The sequence below is a fragment of the Neovison vison genome, chromosome 5, assembly GCF_020171115.1.
Source record: "Neovison vison isolate M4711 chromosome 5, ASM_NN_V1, whole genome shotgun sequence".
Lineage (NCBI taxonomy): Eukaryota > Metazoa > Chordata > Mammalia > Carnivora > Mustelidae > Neogale > Neogale vison.
Window position 1 is genome coordinate 155,190,812 of NC_058095.1, and position 21,294 is coordinate 155,212,105.

The 21,294-nt window shown below is 45.1% G+C and overlaps 1 protein-coding gene across 25 annotated transcripts in view; it reads right to left on the bottom strand.

Annotated features, from left to right (window-relative positions):
* Nucleotides 1-21,294, bottom strand: part of DOCK9 (dedicator of cytokinesis 9) — a 279,424-nt gene that overhangs the window by 149,863 nt on the left and 108,267 nt on the right. For all 25 annotated transcript variants that reach the window (XM_044250022.1, XM_044250019.1, XM_044250010.1 and 22 more), the window contains exon 2: nucleotides 4,724-4,840. In XM_044250022.1, coding sequence (XP_044105957.1) covers nucleotides 4,724-4,840 — 117 coding nt within the window. The remainder of the gene's footprint in view (nucleotides 1-4,723; nucleotides 4,841-21,294) is intronic.

Sequence of the window (21,294 nt, forward strand, 5' to 3'; positions counted from 1 at the left end):
TTCTGAATGTCACATTTCACTTAGCATCATATGCTCAAGGCTCATCCACGTTGTGGTCCATGGCAGAATTTCCTTCCCTTTGAAGGCTGAAAAACATCCCATTTTATGGAAAGACCACATCTGGTTTACCCATTCATCCACTGGTGCACACTGGGGTTGCTTCTGTCTTTTGGCTGTTGTGACTAACACTGCCATGAACACGGGGGCACACGGGTCTCTAAGTCTCTGCTTTGGACTCCTTTAGGGACATTTCTGGGAGTGAAACACGATACGCTCTTTTCTGTTCTTCCATACAAATCCTATCCTTGTTAGTTTATATCACACACCAAACACTAGTTTTTGTGATATATACATGGTATCCATAAACTGCCACCAGCATCGTTTCTGACTAATTACTACCTTTCCCATATTCTACCACATTACATAGCTGCGCACAAATTAGTAAGCAATGTAACAAACCAGGGACAAGGGTACGTGGTACACGGAGCTCCAAGGCAAGCTACAGATTCAGCGGAGTGATGGCAAAAGTTAAGTCAGTCAAATCGTGGGGCACCTGGATGGCTCAGTCGGTTAAGCATCTGACTTCAGCTCAGGTCATGATCTCAGAGTCCTGGGATCGAGCCCTGCCTTGGGCTCCCAAAGCAGGGAGCCTGCTTCTCCCTCAGTTCTTCCCCCTACTTTTCTCTCTATAATCTTCTCTTTCTCCTACTCCTATCTCTCAAATAAACCAGTTTTTTAAAAAAATCTTAAAAAAAATAATAACATCAAACCACCAGCATGTCAATAAAGGACTTCCACATGAAAGAGAACTGTGACTGGAAGTCAATGGCCAGACCCACATCGGCCTCTAGGTGTCTGACGAGAAGGGGAGCAATCCTGGACATTATTTTCAGTCGTGCACAGATGTGTCATTTCTTCAGCAAGAGTCAACTTCCATTTCTTGATCTAAAACATTCTAACAGTAAAGAGATTAGATGGGTGTGAGGTGGGTGGGAGAACAGAGATTCACACACACACACACACACACAGGGCCTGAGCCTTCATCCTGGCCACAGCGCAGGTGGTGACCCGGGACCACAAAAGGCCTAACAAACCGTTAGGGAAAAGCCCAAGACAATGTACTTAGATGTAAATGTAAAACCTTAAATTAGATATGTTACATCTAATAACTTAATACTTACAGTGTGAACAGTAAGTATTAAAGGGATTAAGAGAATGGGGAGAAAAATCACTGTGAACTTGAACATCTTCAGAGGACATGGGATGTGAAGTGGCCTCAGAAGGGTAAGAAGATTCTAGAAGGATGGAAGAGAAAAGAAGGTATCGCCAACAAGGAGAACCATGAAGGCAACACAGAGACAGAAGAGAACAGACACCAAAGCATGGGGCTGATTCTGAAAAAGGAGTGCAGTCAGCCAGTGAGGGATGCAGGAGCCGCTCACCCCTGCCCCCCACCCAGGGCAGATAAAACTCAACTTCATAAATATTCTGAGTGCGAGAACTATCCTGCCTTTTTTAAAATCCACAGTGACTCCATGTCTCTTAGGTTATTTGTCTATTTATTTTTTCTATTTTATTTATTTATGTGACATGGGGGACGTGCACTCAAGCAGGGGGAGCAGCAGAGGGAGAAGCAGGCTCCCAGCAGATGCAAAACCCCATCCCAGGACCCTGGGACCATGACCTGAACCGAAGGCAGATGCTTAACCAACTGAGCCACCCAGGTGCCTGTCGGTTTCTTTTAAACACTCTTCTCCCGCCCCTCAGCAAATACATTTGACCAAAAAAATTTTCTGTACATAAGACTCGTGTTCAGAGAACACAGGTGTCCTTGAAAGCTGATCACTATCAGGGCGCCTAGATGGCGCAGTCAGTTAAGCATCCAGCCGTGGTCTGGGCTCAGGTTGTGATCTCAGGGTTGTGAGATCGAACCAGGCATCAGGCACCACACTTTCAGAAGTCTGCTTCGGCCTCTCCTCCCCCTAAAATAAATGAATAAACCTTAAGGGAAAAAAACAAAACAAAACAACCCTGACCAAGATTAACATATGTCCTGCTCTAAAACTGTACAATTGTTTCATCACTATCCTTACTTACATTTTAGTCAATTATCACTGCGAATGCACTTGACAGAGCTTTGTACAAAGTTCTATTATTTTAACAGCTAACTAATACTGTTTAACTAGTAAGCATAATCCTGCAAATTAACCCCCAGCATGCATTTTGCTCACAATTTGACCCACTTCCTAACCATCTTGCTGGTTTTTTTCCATATGAAATACTTCTTTCCCTGATCTAATTCTTCCCTCTGCCTCTAATAATAGAAGGAATTCTATTCTGCCTAAAAATAGAGGGACAGAGGGAATCTGTGACACTTCTAAGACATTTTGCTCATTCAGCTAAGTGGACAGTTATTAAAATCACCAAGACAATCTAACAAGAAAGCACAGTGTAAATGGCCTTACCTAGAATATAGAAATCTCCAGGAAAACACATAACAGCCTCCAAATTTAAATAGAGCCCATCGTAATTGCTGTGAGAAGGATCAAAGCTGAAATTCAAGCTCCTCAATCTTTGGGAAAAACTTCCCGAAAACAGAAAATAACCCTTACTCAATCTTGGCCAGCAAAATGTCAGTGAGTTCTTTGCCTTTCCTAGAAATTTTATGCCTGGTATCTCCACGGAAATCGTTACAAGCAAAAGGGACAAAGGAGTTTTTCTCAGAGTTTCAATCATCTGGTTCTACAACTGCTTAAACACCCAGGTTCCTTGTCCCTGGAGTGAAAGATAATACTAAATTAACTGTATCTTGTTTCTTTGGTTTGTTTGCATCGTGAGTAATTTTATCTCGGGCTGCAAACACAACTTTGCATTCTAGGTTGCAAACACTGGGATAACTTCATTACTCATACCAAAAAGAATACATATACTTCATGATCAGAGAAACTTGAGATAACCTTTAGTTTCCTCGGAGCACACTACAGGAAACACGTGTCAACATGAAGCCTCATTTGTAATCATCTGATTTAACTTCTCATGCTGATAAACTTATTGCCAAAATCACAGGTAAAAGAAATAATTCTGAGGCTTCCATTTATGTTTTAGGTGAGTAGTCTACTATGCAATGACGTTTTCAAAAACATCGTATTTTGAGGCATGATCTGAAACCACTTCTCAGTGGAAGGTACTTGGGCAACAGAGTCACACTCGGGGCCAATGCCACTTCCACAGCATTCCTTATTTTTCAGGAAGGAATTAAAGAATAATCATTTTCTTCACATGTACCTCTTAGAAGTCTAAAAAAAAAAGTGAACATTTGTGAGAATTCCCAGCTTTGTTGTAAACTGGTAGAAATTGGGAAACTGGTGGGAAAAAAAAACTTCAAAGAATATAACTTAACAATTGTTATCAACATGGAAGTTTCTAAAGACAATGCAGCAGGCACAGAACTGTATGTGGTTGGTTATGTTTAAGGCATTGGGATTAAAAGAAAGTGGTGGGGGGAATGCTTTTAACATCAGGTATTTCAATAGCATCTATTCTGTTTTGTTTTAGAAGTAGGTAGTCTTTTTATTTTATTTTTTAATTTACTTTCATTTTTATTTTTAAGTAGGTTCCACACCCAGTGTGGAGCCCAAACCAGGGCTTGAACTCATGACCCTGAGATCAGGACCTGAGCTAGATCAACAGTTGGAGGCTCAACCAACTGCACCACCCTGGTCCTCCCTTAGCACTTTTCAAATTAACCCACAAAGAATGAAGCTTTTAAAAAAAAAAAAAAAGACAGCTCAATTCAGAGAAAACAGGGCATTGGATGATAACAGCGCCAGGTAAAGAAGCTTCGAGGCAGATAAGAAGCACACAATGAGGCAGGTCCCAGAGGGCAAGGAGAGTAACCTAAACCTGCACACAGCCCACAATGACCGCAGGCGGCCAGGCCTCTAACACCACTGGGGTCCCACTATCCCTCCTCACTGGCCTCACGGCTCTTGTGGGTGGCTCGGCCACAGGGCTCTCGCGACCTGAAACCTGAAGCAACAATCTTCAGAGCAGCTCCCAGCAGGAGGCGGGCCAGTCTGCTGGAAGCCTCCCCCCGCACCCCGAGATCCAAGGAACAGCACGTGTCGCTCACCAGAGAGGCAGACATCAGAACATTCCTGGTTACCCCCAAGCCCTTCCCTGGGAGCCCACACGCCATTCAGGGGTTCTCTCGTGGTGGCTTCCCAAAATGTGACCCAAAAGGACACACGACAAATTCCTCCAGTGCTCCCCAGCAAATGCTCTCCTTAGCACCGAGGCACAGGCAGAAACCGTAAATCTCTCTTCAAAGCTCGTAAGACACACAAGGTGCTTGCGTCCATTAAATCCGCCCAGAGTATAGCACTTTTATTAAAAGTATAACACATACAAAAAATACTTATGTCCTATATGTAATACATGCATGTGTGTATGTATGCATACGCATGCATTTGCCTATATACATATATAAACATATATACCACATATTCATATCCGTACGTATTTATATACAAAAATAATACCATTTTTAAAAATCAACCCATAAAGGAATGCATGGAAAAACGTAACAATATAACTTCTCTCTCTTAAATAACATCTTCATCTTTTAAAAATCCTAAAATTAAATAATCAAATAATAAATCAGTAGATTAAAAACAATTATTTGTAAAGACCAACCACATGGCTCTATTTGAAAGTTAACTACCTGAAAGTCATCGTAAGGGAAGAGCAGCATCTCCCTTAAACAATCATTCAGGATCTGTGTCTTCTTCTGGACGATGACATTTTCATAGTCGAGTGGTTCAATCAGCTTTGGCTTTGCCTAAAAGTTTAAAAAAAAAAGTAATTGAAACGTTCTTATAGATAAATGATTAAAGAACCTTATACTATTTTTGCATTTTCCAACTTTTCTTCAGTGACATTATGTCAATTTTGCTACAAGGAGAATCAGAAACAAGACAGAAAAGTTATTTTCGAAGGAACAGAAGACGCTTCCTGGTACTCTGTCTACAATTCTGCTTTATTAGTTACGAAAACACAAAGGAGGCTATGACGTCTGGTAGAACATCCAGTCGTGTCCTGGGTCACCCCTGGCTAGGTCAGTCCCCATCCAAGCCTCGGGCTCTTCCAGAACTGCCCTGTGTAGACATCCAACTGTGGGCTGGTAGTGAGGGCTGGATGCCAACAGTGGCACCCTTCCTGGCCCAGGATTAAAGCATCCACAGGGCTCACTATTTCATATAAGATTCCACAGAACTCTTCTCAGAGTATCAAAATATCTCCCTGTCTCATGAAATGTCTACATACTCATTATATAATACTGAAACACACAAAAACGTGAGCTATGAGGGGTGAGAGGGTGGTATCACCTAAACCAGGGCTTGTGCGTGAACCTGAGCAGGTAGGAACGACCATCCTTACCATGCACTGAGCAGAAGTTAGAGGCAACAAGCAAGCAGGAAAAGAAATGAGAGAATATGTTTTGTTTGACTATTTCCAAAGTTAGCCTTCTCAGTAAAAATCTCTCAGTAAAAATCTCTTCTATCTATTGCCAGGCATTGCCATGGTGTTTATTGATCACTACCCACTACGTCAAGGAGAAAGCTATATTGCAGTATGACAAGTAATAAAGCGGGCACGCAAGTGAGTGAGCGTGCACACGCGCACACACACATACACACAAGTTCTCAGAGGTAGCTAAGTCCACAATATCAATAGTTCCTACAAGATTATTTTTGAAACTATTAACAAAAATCATCTGATTATATAATCTCAACATTTTATGTCTATTCAAATGACAATACAAATGAAACATATTAAAGACATCCAGTACGTGCCATCACATTGGGAATTGTGGCTGAGGCTGCTACGTATTCCCCAAACCTCTCCTCTCCTTCTGGGTACAGGGGGACCACCTCCCCCAGCCTCCCCAGGGTTAGGCATGGCCCTGTGTCTTGAGGCCAATGGCAGGTGAGGGGAAGGAGTATGGCCACTGCCAAGCCTGGACCGTGAAAGTTCCCTGCCAGAGACTGAATGATGTATTCCTTCCAAAATTCGCACACTGAAACCTAATCCCCAGTGTGATGGTTTTAGGAAGTGGGGGCTTTGGGAGGCAACTAAGTCATGAAAGTAGAGGCTTTATGAATTGATTAGTAATCTTATAAAACAGACCCCTGGGAACTCCCTTCTGCCGTGTGAGGACACTGTGAGGAGAAAGCCATCTATGAACCAGGAAGTGGGCTCTCACCAGACCCCAAGTTGGCTGGTGCCTTGATCTTGACTTCCCAGCCTCTAGAATGGTGAGAAATAAATACGTTGTTTAATCACCACCACCCCCTCCCAGCTTGCTTATATTCTGTGCCTGCTGCCCTGAGTGACTGATACAGCCTCCCTCCCTTCTCCCCTCTGCCAGCATCATGTACAGGACTCAGGAGGCCTGAGGAGAGGATAAAGCCCCAAGAGAGAAGGAATCTGGACCCTGAACCACCAAACGGAAGGCTGCTTCCTGAAAACAGGTGCCAAAATATTCGTGAGCAGGAGCAAAAGCAACTACTGTGTTAACCACTGAGATTCTGGAGTTGTTTAAAGCGGTTGTCGGCTTACTCCACCTAACACACATACAAATGCCTATTTTAACTTCAATTGCCTGATTTAAAAGTAGACTCTACAAAGATGTTTGGACTTGCTAAGAAAAAAAAATGCAATGACCAAACAAGGGCACTGTTATAATTTAGCAAAATATACATTTACGGACAGAAATAAAAATACACACAAAAAATTAAAGCTATCCTAATAAGGAGTGTAATTTCTTCCTACAAGATATTCATAATGTTGAACGGTTTCTACATTCAGAAGATGTTCAAAAAAGAGAGAGACTGACACAAAGTGTTTTTAAAGAAAGAACTGCCACAGAAACCAATAAAAATACTCTCTCAAATACTTTAATTTGACTTAAATAATATGTTCTTTACTTCAGTTTGTTACACTGCATGCAGTAATCAGTCCTTAAGTGTTTTTTGGCAGAATGGATCGATGTCCTGGTTAGCAACACTGTCTCTGGGAACCAGGACTATATTCCTAAGAAAACCCAAAGATGATCATAGCTTTACACACTGACAGAGTTCTAGATAGCGACAGCTACACTTACATTAGAGAGAGGTCAGAGAGAGAGATCCATCCAGCAGGATGAGATGGACACTGCATTCTCCCCTATTCCATACGCTGTCCAGCATATGACGGTGACTAGGTAAGCTCCGAGGGGGTGACCTGGTCCTCTACACCAGCCCTGGATACCTCCAAAACTACCCCTGGGTGTGTTCCCTTCCTATACCTTCCAACAAGGGCCACCAGTGCAGTCCTTCAGGCCACAAGGCAAGGTCAGGCTACTTGTCAGAAAACAGTACTACAATGTCAGCCTTTGTCAGAGAGGTGCTGAAGGGACCTACTGAGAAAGGGTCTTTTCCTAGCCAATGATGTTGGGGAGTTTTTGCCTTGCTCCTACAGCACAGCTCTCTAGGTAGACTATTCTTGTATTCTTAGCGCAGGGGTTGGCAAACTTTTTCCTGCAAAGAGCTGAGAGTAAATATCTTGGGCTTCCCCAGCTTACTGTTTACTAAACTCTGAACACAAAGGCAGCCACAGACAATAAATAAACAAATGGACAGAGTCGTGTTAAAACTTTACAGAAACAGGCAACAGCCAGATTCTGCCCAAGAGTCACCGTTTGCCGATTTATGCTGTAGTTTCCTTCGCCCCTCAGTAATTAATCCCTTTTACCAATTTAATAATTCTTTATATTAATTTTCTATTTCCAATTAACTGATATGTTTCCTGTCTCTGGGCTGATACAATACATGTACACGTTCTTTTTTTTTTTTAGATTTTCATTTGTTTATTTGACAAAGATCACGAGGAGACAGGCAGAGAGGGGGAAGCAGGCTCCCAGCAGAGCAGAAAGCCCGATGAGAGAGAGGCTCCATCCCAGGACCCTGAGACCATGACTTGAGCTGAAGGCAGAGGCTTTAACCCATTGAGCCACCCAGGCACCCCAACGTGTACATTCTTAAATGTATTTAATGATTCTCTCTCACCATTTGACTAAACCTAGATTGTTTAAAAGATTTAATAAGTGAAAACTCTAAAAATATTCACAGGTCAGTTCTGCCTGTTTCTGATATGCTTTCGTTAACTGCATGGATTACTGTTTTCCCCTGACTGTATCTTGGAAGTAGCTAATGACTCAATGTAAGGTTGTGGCTGTCAGGATTACCTTGCTTTGGGTGCCTCTGTGTAAGCTGGAAGGCTTCACACAGATGATCACACTTCATCCACTGGAAAATTAATTAAACAAGGAGGCTGCGTCACTGAGGGGGCTCGCCTGCCCTTGCGGCATCTGTAAGCCAACCAAAATCCAACTAGGGAATGCCTTGAGGTTACAAAATTATTCCTCCCTTTGCTTCTGCTCTTTCCCTCTGTTAAGTCTCTCCAAGCTCCTAACTGATCCTAACAATTTCCCGTTTGGTGCCACCTGATTCGAAATGATTTTTGTTCAAACTCTACCAATGCTTTAATACACCTCAGCTTATCTTTTAACATCACTTAGAGCCAGGATAAGGTAGAGGAATGGAAACATCATTCCGTGTTACTGAGGTAGATGACAAGTTGAGCGAGTAGCTGGAAGTGTCCAAGGTAACCTACAGACTAGGTCAGAACATGGCCTCTGTCACAGAGAACTCCTTCTCCAGGCCACCCTTTAACGGGTCTGTGTGCACTGGCGCTCAAGCAGAGTAAACGTGGGGAGGGTTTCTAAGCCAACGTTCTGTTAAGAAATGATGAAGCCTGTAAACAGGAAAGCCCACAAGGTTGATTTCAGTATCAGGGAAATCTTCATGGAAGAATGTCATGTCTTGCTTGTTTGGTCTCAAGGACTGTGAAGATCTGACACATGGACAGACCCTTAGATCACTCACTGAGCCCTGATGGGGCAGCCGTATTCAGCAGCTGCAGGGAGTGCTTTCCAGGACAGAACCACTGACCCCAAGGAAAAGGGGCCAACTGGGAGTGACTCACTTGTTACCTAAGAGCAAGACAAAAAGCTCTTGCTTCAAATACAAATAACAAGTCACCCACACCATGCCTCACGTGGCCTCAGGAGGAGAAAGGGTGAGAATGGAGACCAGTGAGGGAACGGGAAAACAGACAAGGTGGAGGTGGGGGAGGAAGAGACCAAAGGGGCCAACACCCAGGGGTAAGACAAGCAGGAGCAGCAGAAGTGGAGGAAACACACGGGGGAAGATAAAGACTGAAACAGCAGCTACAAACAAAGGACAGTGGGCCCGTGGGAAGTCATACCTCCGGGCCTACTCAACTGGGGGCTAAGGGCCTAACTGCCTATTTTCTACTCTTCTTTGAAAGGATGATTCACTGGTTACAGCTGTTCACTGTACTTCAGCATCACTGAGCTTTTCCAAGTGGTCACATGAGTGGGGAACAGCCCACTAGGGTAGGGAACTGACTGGCTTATAGCATCACTGGTGACAGGAATGACTAACAGCAAAATGAAATTAGCTAATTACCAGACTGCCAGTACCGCATTTCCTGTTTAGTAGAAAGAGGCTTAGGGTAGATCTGGCTCATGGCCTTGGTTTTTAAAGCCATCAACACAATGAAGTTTAATCCTTCCCAGGATGACACAGGTACAGGAGCCAAGTTCTTGATTTTCTATGGTCAAAAGCAAGATTCTGAGCCCAGAATTACCCAAATCAACCCAGGATATAGATGGAGCTAATCCAGGGCCATCAGAATCACGTTTTGAAAACCTGAGAATACACCGGTTTGGACTTTAGCCAAAGATGCTGTGTTTCGCTAAGCACGATGGGGGTTTGGTCAGCTTTTGAGCCTGTGACATTCTGAACTTGTATGCAGCGTGATTATGTTACTTCTGTAGCAAGGGAAAACTGTAAATCAATCTATGTATACAACTTCTTTAGCTTTCGTCCCCAATTTGGAAGTTAAATGTCCTCATTTATGAACATTTGCTTCTTAGGTTATTGTGAAATCAGACAGGGAGAGGACCATGGTACTCTCAGTTTACAAAAGTCTCCAAGACTGGTTCTCAAAGTGGGGTCCCAGGAACAAGCAGCAGCACCCGAGAAACTGATACAAAAGTAAACTGAGTCAGAAACTCTACAGGTAGGACTTAGGTATCTGCGTTGGCACAAGCTCCCCCAGGGATTTTGATGTCCCAGGACCTGGCTGGAATTTTAATATTCAGAGAGGGACAAGGAACAAGCCCAGGCCTGAGGTTTTCAACCTCGTTAGGGTTACAGACCCCTCTGAGAACCTGGGCCCACTCTCCCCAAAATGTGTATACATATAATTTTCCAAAATTTTATACAGTTCTTGGGGAGGGCTGTCATTCCTTGGAGAGTAGCCACGGAATGGAGCTGAGGACATTCTGGACAGTGAAAGAGGGTGGCTTGTAAACATTAATTCAACATAGCAGGAGGTGCTGGCAGAAGTTAAATGCAGCGCTAAGGGAGGAGGCTGAGCCGACTGCCACCCACGAGCAGGGACATTTCCTCAGTTCAGCACCAAAGTGATGCCTCAAGGAAATGAAGAAGAGCGAGAATTCTCCAGGTGGGCAAAGTTCTGAACTCCTTGACCCACGTGCAGCTGTCCTGTGGAGGCTGCCGTGCGGGTTCTCGCTGTATCTCTAACCCCCAGGCCCAGCACAGAAGCGATGGGGCCCCACTTGTGACACAAGTCTGCTCCTCCTGTCACTCACTCACACCTCTGCACCTGTCACCAGCCTACAGCCCTGTGGGCTGCCACTGACAAATGTCCTATTTTAGCAGAATCCTTCTTCTAAACACTAATCTCCCACAGGCAAATATGCCAACAGAGTGAATGCAGAGTTGCTCCAGCCCCAGGGCACACAAAAAGTACTTGGTTCTGTACCTGGGGCACACCTCCTAACAGGGACACCCCAGTTAGTAGTAGTACTGGAGTGCAGTTCATTTGCCTTGGGTTGAAACAACCAGCGAACGGCTTACCTTCTTGACTCTCAGTGGCCTGAGGCAGGGCTGAGTCTCCTTCTCTCTGCCCCCCACACCCCAGCGTCTAGCCTAGGACCCAGCGACATAGCGACTGTGGGAAAAGATGGGTGTCCCTCACTTGCCTCGACCCCTGTCCAGGGCCTGAGTCTGTGCAGAGTTCAGTTTCTGCTCTGCATCTTGGCTTCCATGGCCAAGATGTCAGTCCACCCAAGGTCATGACTCAACCGTCACATGAGGGGCGGCATGAGGGGCTATGCTGCAATACAAGCATATCTCCAAGGGTTTGGCCCCAGAACTGCTCGGGGGTTATTTGAGGTAAATCATTGCGCAATCTAAGAATACCCCCAAATTATTCAGTGCATATATGAAGGAAACCTACTAGAGGTTTTTTTTCAATCCTAAAAATTTATGTGATGTTACCCTATGTTATTAAACTAGAGGGAACTTTGCTGAACAGTGATTAATAAAATACAGATGTTGACTAAATGCTACAGGTAAGTTTAAATGATCCATCCTTGCAATAAGAGTGATCAAACCACAGTCATATGAAGAGGTGATAACAGTATGAAACCAAACAAAATGTAGGGAAGACAGTATTACTGAGATGTACCACGAGATCTGTTTATAAAAATGTGTTGTTCTGGGCACCTGGGTGGCTCAGTGGGTTAAACCTCTGCCTTCGACTCGGGTCATGATCTCAGGATCCTCGATCAAGTCCTGCATCTGGCTTTCCGCTCAGCAGGGAGCCTGTTCCTCCTCTCTCTCTCTCTGCCTGCCTCTCTGCCTACTTGTGATCTCTGTCAAATAAATAAATAAAACCTTTAAAAAATGTGCTATTTGCTTGTATTTCTGTCATTTATGTTTTGAGGTAGCTTTTTAATTTGCAGTGATTTCCTTTCAACTTCTAAATATATATTAACTTCCAGGGCTCGTTTTGTATTTATAATTTTGAATCACATTTTTAGACAAGGCCCCCACGTTCTAAACTGCATCACTCACAAAACCTGGATCTGCTCAGAGATACCCCACATGAGGATCAAATCAAAGGCAGTGCAGTTCAGGGAGAAGAAAGCTGGGTTGCACAGGTGTGCGGGGCTGTTATCAGGCTCTGCTGGGTGCGGGCTGGGGAAATGCTTGAGAGAGGCTGGAAGCACATGATAAATGATGTCGTTTTCACTACTGAAATGATAAAATGATTCTGAAATGATAAAAGTGTCATTTTCACTATTATAAGCATTATTATTATTTAATGTGTTATCTGCGTGACAGTGATTTTTTTTTTTTGGTGGGGGAGGGGAGTGGTGAAGGCTGCACAGACATTCAGTTTAACCAATCTGTTCACAAAAACTTTCCTGCACACTCCAAGGACATGTAAAATTCAACAGACAACAATGGTAGGGGCATGCACAAAGAAGGAAACACAAAAGGCCAAACAGAGGAAACTGTATACTAACAGAGATGACACTGGGATTCAGGGACTGAGCCCAAAATAAGTATCAATAGACGCTTCCATTAAAAACTGAATGGAGTATTGATGAAGCCTGTGTCAGGCAAGACCGAGAAGAACAACAGTTGGGGGGTTCGGGTGTAGACAGAAGCACTTCAGACCCACTCCCCCAGGGCAGGGCCATGAGAGCAGCAGGACTGAAGATTCTAGAGGCGGTGAGAGGGGCAGGCGGTGAGCCCCATGTTGCGATGCTCACAGCCGGTTAGGTGGCCCTTCAGAGGACAGAGTGGAGGCAGACTCTACTGGAGAGTTTTGGGAGGCCCAGTACCCACAGACATGCGCATAACAATGAACAGAAATCTTGGCTTCCTTGCTGAAGATCTACGGGTAAGGTCTGAAGCCAAAGCCATGTGATCAGGACAGTGGGAAGAAGGAGCTGCATCTCAAGGAACAACATGGGTACAGGTTAGCCCCTGATACCACGGCCCCACCAGTCCCCATCCATTGGTGGAAGCAGGGGCAGCATGGTGAGCCCGTGATCCTGTGCAGTCACAGGTGACAAAAGGCATGCCCCACAGTGTCCTCCCCATTAACCTCCCTTTGAAGCTCTCCGGCCTCACTCCTTCCTCCAGCATTTGTTGCTGTGGGTCTGGCTGCCGAACATCCATGCAAATTGAAATTCCAGATCCACAGGCAAACAGAAGCTAGGGACTCCTCTGGGTGCCAGGAAAATGAGATTCCTCTGGAATCCAGGATAGCTGGAGAGTACAGGCGCACAGATGAGCTCAATTTTAGCCAATCATGTATGAAGCCTCGAAAACCACAGGAAGAGCTCAGCAGACAGGCTTACTGATTTCACTGCTTCTCCCTCTGACAGGATAGCTTCCTGGGAACTTTCTAGTCATTTCTGGACTTTGTGTCTCTGGTAATTAAATGTTAACACAAACTCAATCCTGAATACCACTTCTTGAAATAGCAAACTGAGGAAACAGCAACTCTGGGAGCTTTCTATTTTAAGAAAAGAGAAATTTATTGTTTCTGCTTATAAAGAATTTAAAACTTCCTTGATTTATCCGCATGACTGTAAAAGCTACTTGATTGGCTGAGATAAAAATTCCTCACGGAACTTAGTCCATTTTCAAAATGGTGCACTTCTCGACGCTGCCAACAGGACCCCAACACTGTCACTGGGGAGGGGAGCGCGCAGCAACGAGCTCTGCAACGAGAAGGCTCCTTCCGAAGCCAGAAGTCAGTCAGGGTTGCCCAGTGAGCCTTCCCGTTGCTCCTTTCTTACACACAACTCTCACTGCATCTGCCCACCAGGAACTTCATGAAGTGGTTAAATCTGAAGAGAGGGGCGCCTGACTGGTTCAGCAGATTAAGCCTCTGCCATTGACTCAGGTCATGATCTCGGGGTCCTGGGATCAAGCCCCGCATCGGGCTCCCTGCTCAGAACGGAGCCTGCTTCCCCCTCTCCCCGACCTGCTGCTCCACCTACTTGTGATCTCTCTCTGTCAAATGAATAAATAAAATCTTTTTTTTAAAAATCTGAAGGGAAAAATCCTCATTTTCCTGTAATTAGTAGTTGTATCCCTTCCTCACATGCAAATGCTATAGCAGCTATGCGCTCCCTCTCTCCACAGACTTTTACTGAGCCTGTCCCTATCCACACGCATTGTGCCAGGTCTTTGGGACACCAAGATCATAAGGACACAGACCCCACTCTAGGGAGCTCACAGTCCAGAGGGCAGACAGACAGACGTGGCACTTGACCCCCTTAGTATGAACTGGCTTTCCCCCACACCTGCCCCCCCAGTTAGATTACAAGCTCCACAGAGGCAAAGATTTCCATTTTATTTACTGTTCCCTCAACACCTAGAACAAGGCTTGGCCGAGGGTGGGCACCCGATGAATATGTGTCAGATGAGGGACGGAATGTGACAATGTGGGGTGCTTCAGAGCCGAGTCTAAAAGAGGAGTGGGCCAGCCAGGATTCGGAGTGGACTGGGGAGTCCTTGCAGAGAAAATGGGACACCAAGGAGCACGTTCCTCGACGGAACGAGATTTTGTGTGGCCTGAAATTTGCGCATTTGAAAGGGGAATGGGTTAAAAAAAAATACAAAATTTTGAATATAAAGTTGCTGGAGGCCCTCCCAGGGCCCTGGCAGGAATCTGGAAACTGAAGAATCCTTAGCTTCCAGATAAATCCTCCTCTCAGCACTGTTGAGTTCCAGAAACAGCGATCTGTTCAGGACAGCTCGGGCAGAGGTACATAAAGGGGACGGAGGTGCCAAGAGGCCAAGGGCTTGGGAAGCCAGTCCCCGGGGATGCCGCAGCATCTCTGGAAACCCAACGCGAGAGAGGAAATGACATTTCTGAGAACTCCCTTCTGAAAGGGCACCCTATGTGGCTGCCAAGAACATGGAGTAAACGACCCGAGGTGAGCAAGGGGCTCTGCAACGGACATGCGGGGGAAACAGAATGCTTAACTGTAGGACCCTGCTTTCCCTGGTTAGGCGGGCAGCGCTGGAGTCGGAGAGGACTGGCTGTGCCCCAAGCAACCCTCTAAACAAGCTCAATTAACTTGTCCATCATCTAAAATAGTAAACAACTGGGGCACCTGGATGAGTGTCTGACTCGTGAACTCAGCTCGGGGCTTGATCTTGGGGTTTTGAGTTCAAGCCCCACAAACAAACAAACAGGACATAAATAAACAGTAAGCAATTTGAATGGCATCTGTCTGAGGAGGTACCAATGACTGGCTGGCCTGGGGTGCCCACGTGTCTCTGAGCCACCCCTGGACTACTCCCTACACTGGAAGAGGAGGCCAGAGTGGCAAGTGTGCCAGACTGGGATGGGGCCGGAGGAAGGAAAGTGGTGCAGGAGGAAGGGGGCTAAGCGGCACAGAACCAGGTCCCGTGCCATGCTCACCCAGGAAAGTGCCCTCCCACACATGTTCTTCCTTCCCTCGACCCGGGACTCAAAAACTTAGAGAGATCATGATAATCAAAATGTGATCACGTCCCCTCCAATGACACATGTTCTTCCCCAGACTGTTCCTCGGGGTGTGCGGGAACAACGGCCTCGGCGGCTTTGAGAAGCATGCTTGTTTAAAAGGAGCAGGAGGTCTGGTAACACTAGAACGACGATGTGCAGACATCGGAACCTAAGATTCCTTCTTGTTTTACAGACAGGAAAACCCAGGAGTGTGGGAGTTTTGTGACTGTCCCCAGGCCCACGGGGAGTTGCCGGCAAGCATGGGCCCGGATCCCAGGTCTCCTGACCCCTGCTCCACGCTCTTCCCTTCGGCCTCTACATTTTGACTTTTGCACTTTCAATAACCGTGTGCACAAGCACGTGATACAAAGAACTGGAGGAAAAAGAGACTATATCTAAGCTTGGACTGCGAAGCAAGCTCAAACCTGAGCATTCCCACGCGGTTAATGAACTGGTGAATGTTTAGAAGACTGCATAGCGGACACCAAAGCCTCAGACATTAAATGGATTTCTCACACGGAAGTGCGGTGCTGTCTTCACAGCTGGCTAAAAGAATGACGTGCTTGTGAATACCGTTCTTTATATTATAAACACTGATAAGGTGCTGAATTCCCTTTTTATACAGAACTTTAAAAAAAAGCCCTCAAATGAGAGGACTTGTCACTAAATGAAGATTTTATTTAATGAGGCATGTCAGCACTAGCAAAACTTGGGACACGCAACATCAGTTTGATGGAAGGAAGGAAAAGAGTCTGGGTTTTGTATTTGTCAGTTTTATAAATAACTGTGGTTTACCAAAAATTATTATCCTATTACTAAGATAAACAGAATTAAAGATTCTGTGAAAACCACCAAATCAATAACATCTAGAAAATGGTCTAAGAGACACATAAGGATGCAAACTGAGGTAGTAAAGATAAGACCAATTAATGAAAACCCACAGAGCTCCTTGCTTTTAGTCAGCTGTGCTCGACGGGGATGTGCAGAGAATGGTAATAAGAGAAGCCCAGACAGGGATGGAGGGGGACTCCTCCACGCCCGGTGCCCAGGAGGCACACGAGAAGAGGGCTGAGTGGCATGGGTATGTCGTCCTTGCAAAGACCGTGTCTGAAGGTCTTCTCCCTTGATGCGGGGCATGCGCTAAGAGAGGCAGAGGAGGGTGTACAGAGGAGAGAGAGAGAGAACAGACCGAGAGCCTGGGGGGGCGGGCTCAGCGTGTGCCTCTCACGCATCCATCCCAGCTTCCAATTCTGCCTGCCATTTTTGCACAAGCATAAAGGAATAATGAAAGCAAAAAATAAAAAGATACACCAAGATAATTGTATAAATAATTCTGTCTTAAATCTGTACGACAGATCCTTTTCCAGCCAATAATTTTTCTTTCTAGCATTTTGCTTGAAATTCTTAATTCCTCCTATATCAATAAAAACTGTTTTTGGAAATCTGAACTGAAGAGGTCAAGTGATTAAGCTAAAAGACTTTAAAAGGTCCAATACAGTCAGATTTCAAAACAGGGCAGATAGGAGTTCATTACACTGGTCCAAGTGTTCTCAAGGTGCAACCCCAACCCAGCAGCATCTGGAACTTGTGAGAAACGCAAACTCATCCCAGGCCTACTGAATCAGATATTCTGGGGGTGGAGCCTAGCAGTCTGGGTTTTTAACAAAGCGATTCTGAGGCCCAACAAGGCTGAGAAGCCCTCTGCTAGTTTACTTTTGTGCATGTTTGAGAATTTCATATTTAAAAAGTATTTTTAGGAAATCCTAGCTCCAACTGCTTATTGGCTATGTGTCCTTAGGACAGGTTACTAAATCTCTGTATCTACATCAGAAAATGGGAAAAGGAACAAGTTTTCTGTCATCATCTCACGGTTATTGAAAAGGTTCAATGTACAGCACCTGTTCAGGGCAGGAATGAAATGGTGATCATGAGGATCATACAAAGTTGTGTCACCTGGACACAAGAAAACTTTGGTGCCTACAAAACACATATGCCTTTGCGGGATCACACACACATTAACTCACGAAACCTCCTCCCAAATCAGTATGTATCATCAGCATTTCACAGATGAGGAAACTGAATCTCAGAGGGGTTACATAAATGAGTGAAGGTCACACAGATGGTGACCATTGGATCTCCTGGCTGCAAGCCCAGGACCCGCCCCATAACCCACCTGCGATAAGCACGATGGAACGTCAGTGTTCTGGAACAGGAAATGCTTCCCCAATGTCTCCACTTCCCTTTGTTTGACAACTGCACAGCACCACTGCACACTGCTGTGTGATGCCTCAGCCACCACATCTCCAGGGAGGACAGAAGTCTGAGGCTTTCCGCCCAATCCTGGGCACTGAACGCCCCCCCGCCCCCCTGCCAACACACACTCCTTCCCTGCTCCATGATTTCACCAAGGGAAAGAGAAAAGGCAGAGTCCTTTCATGGAAAAAAAAAAACAAAACTCATTTTCAGTCTCAAGAATATTAAAAATCATACCCCAAGATACTAAGTCTTCCTGAAGAACCAGGTTTGAATGCTGGGACATATATTAATGTCATCGGGTAGTATTTAATCTACTTAACCAATAAATAGTTTAAGGGTCATCTTTATGAGGCAAGCCCAACTACACACTTAAATCGTGCCTTTTCCCTCCACGGGGTCACAAATACAGTACCCCATCCAATGACTCACCCCCCTCCCCAAACAACAACTTTCTGGTTGGAGGTACATAAGCTACAGAATACATAAGTCTACAGACCCACACTGTTCAATACAGTAGCCCCCAGCCATATGTGGCTATTCTGAATTCAGAAAAACTAGAGGCATAAAATTTCAAAGATTTAGCAGGAATAAAAGAACATAAAATGCCTTGATATGTCTGTAAGGATTAAATGCTAAAATAGTATTTTGGCAATAATGGGTTAAAATTACATTACTAAAATTAATTACACCTATTTTTACATTTTAATTTGGCTACCAATAATTTTAAAATTACATATGTAGCCCATGCTGTATTTCTATTAAACAGTACTATTCTAGACTGCATGAAACTTTAACATACAGGTAATTTTTTAAAATTTGAGGCAAAACAAAGGACAAACCACTTCTTGAAACTGTTACTTGTGGGGACAAGAAAGATTTTGGAAGAATACCATCCCGCATTACAGACAAGACAGGTCTCACCTTTGTCACGTAAAGGAGGCAGACTGCACTGTTAATGCTAAGACGCCCCACCTTTCCTGTCTTTCCTATCTTTCTCCCCCAGGAAGAGGTATCCTCCTTGCCCCGTATCTTACGGGTCTCCATTACCTTTTCCACATACAGTCATGGGATGCTGGTACTGAGGTCGCACAATGATTTTTTCCAAATATACTAAAACCATAGAAGGTGAACAGGTGACAGGAAGTGGTACAGATAACAAAAGGGTACTGCCTAAGACGAAGACAAAGAGTTGTGACTTTGTTCACACAAATGTGCGCTTCTGTACTCAACTAAGCACTCACATAAAATGCTGGTTGGCATTTTAGATCAAAAATAACAGAAGCACAGGAGAGTTTCAGGGCAAAATACCCACAGCCTACTTAGTCATGCAGTTTCCTCGAGATGCAGCCCTTTTTACTTCTGGCAGTTCAACCCCTGCGGATATTGGTGGCTAAACCTTTAAAGGGGGAGAGGGAAGGCTGAAGAAGATCCAGTCTCTCCTGGAGGGTCCTTTCTGTAACCCATTCTTCGACAACACAGTCCTCAAAGAGTGACCAAGACCACGCCAAAAAGAACAGAAGACGTGGCAGGGGGAGCACTGATATTATGTCAGAGATGGAATACAAAGAAAACAAAACACTCATGGTTCCCACTGGGGCCTAAGCTCCCCCCCCAACCCCGGCCATTAGTGGGGGAAAACTGGGGTATAAACCTTAGTTACAATGCAGCAGAGTTGTATAATAACTGAACGTTCTAGAAGAGTGATGCCACCATGGAACACACGGAGCGCAAGGAGCACACAAAACCTGTGGGAAAATGTGGGGCGAGGGTTAGGGAAGGCTTCCTGGAGGAGCGGGCATGTGAGCTGCGACTTGAAGGGCAGACAGGGACGGTCTGGTAGTGAGGCGTGCCAGGTACAGGAGGAGCTGTGGGGCCCGGTCGGGATGCATTCTGGAAGGTATGAGAGAGGAGGCCAGCAAGCCAGTTCAGGGCTGGCCTCCAAGGATCAAGTAAGTCATGCTTTGCCTTCTCTGCAAAGGAAAATTAGAAAAGGAGTTTATCTGGGTTTTGGAAAGAGCAGTCTGGCAGCATGTCCGAGCACAGCCCAGAGCAAAGAAAGATTCACTGCGGTAAGTTCACAGGGGCAGTCTAGATAACCTTTGGAGACGACCTCACTGGAGGGCAATCACTACTACTATCTCCATCTGATAGAAGCCCAGACTTAGCTCAGAAATGTCAAGTAGGTTTAAAAGACAAAGGACCCAGGTCTTATGCCTGAGCCCTGGGCTCCTTGCATCAGTCACTTCTGCTTCACCCTTGCCCCACAGCAAGGAGATCCCGAAACAGAACTTCAGCCTGGTCCACCCCCCATCACCACCAAAACCTGGCTAAACCCTCAGAGATCCGCTGGGAGGTGGTACAGACTCTTGAAAGCAAAGTGAGCACTAGAAACTTCTAAAACCTCAAAATGTCACTCTAAGAGAACCTTAGGACTAGCTATATCACATTACAGGGATACTTCAAACTTCTGGAAGGTGGAGGATAAACTATAATTTCCAAGCCTTCTTGCTTCTAAAATTATACTCACAATGATACGTCATCTGCAGGCTTGTCACGCCTTTGTGACTGTCCTGCATGGTTCTCCCTGCTAACCCCACATTCTGCTGCCACTTCTATCTATTTCCAGGCTGGCCAACCCAATTCACGCATCTTACCCACTACATCGCGGGGCAATCCAATATCCCCTATTTTGTAGCTCCTACAACTCAAAACCCAGAAAATTTTGAGTAAACTGAACACAGAAGCTGAAACTAAAACTGCAGGCTCTTGGCCCGACTCCATCCCAGGTTCTTCTGGGAGCAAAGCTAATAACCCCGAGTCGTGGAGCTTTCGCCCCAGAAGAGGACTCAGAATATTTACTATGTGCTTCTCATTTCACAGATGAGAAAATTGCTGAAGCCGGGACTGGGGCAGGGGAGGGGAAGGAAGGGGGATGATCAGCAGGGCCTGCAAGGCAGATCTGGGACCAAAAATATGTCTCCGATCTCCAAAGGGCTTTCTGTGAGGCCACCCACACCACCCGCACCTGTGACATAGCTCAGCTGCCCCATACCCAGCCACGACCCATCAAAGAGCCCTTGGAGCAAACAGCAGCCTTCTCCAAACCCAAGAGGGCCCAAGGTGCCCATGTTACTGGTTAGGGAATAAGCATTTCAGGGTTATCCTGGGTCTGTAAATTCATTAAAAAATACATCTAGGGAAGACAGTAAGATGTCTCTTTCATCTTTGTAATACCAACACTAACCCTAAGCAAATATGTTCGTATTTGTTCATGAATTGTATGTTAAGTGTCCAGGTACGCATTTTGGAAAATCATCTTGCTGGAAGACAAAAATCCCCAGCTCTGGCACTTAATAAAGATGTAACTTCTACCAAGCTACCTAACCTCTCTGCGCTGTGTTCTCATTTGTAAAAAAGAGAAACAATAATAGCACTTGTCTCCTAGAACTGTGAGAATTGAAATGATCTGTTTTACAGGCTTAAAGCAGTATCTGGCACAGAGCAAGGCACTATATATTT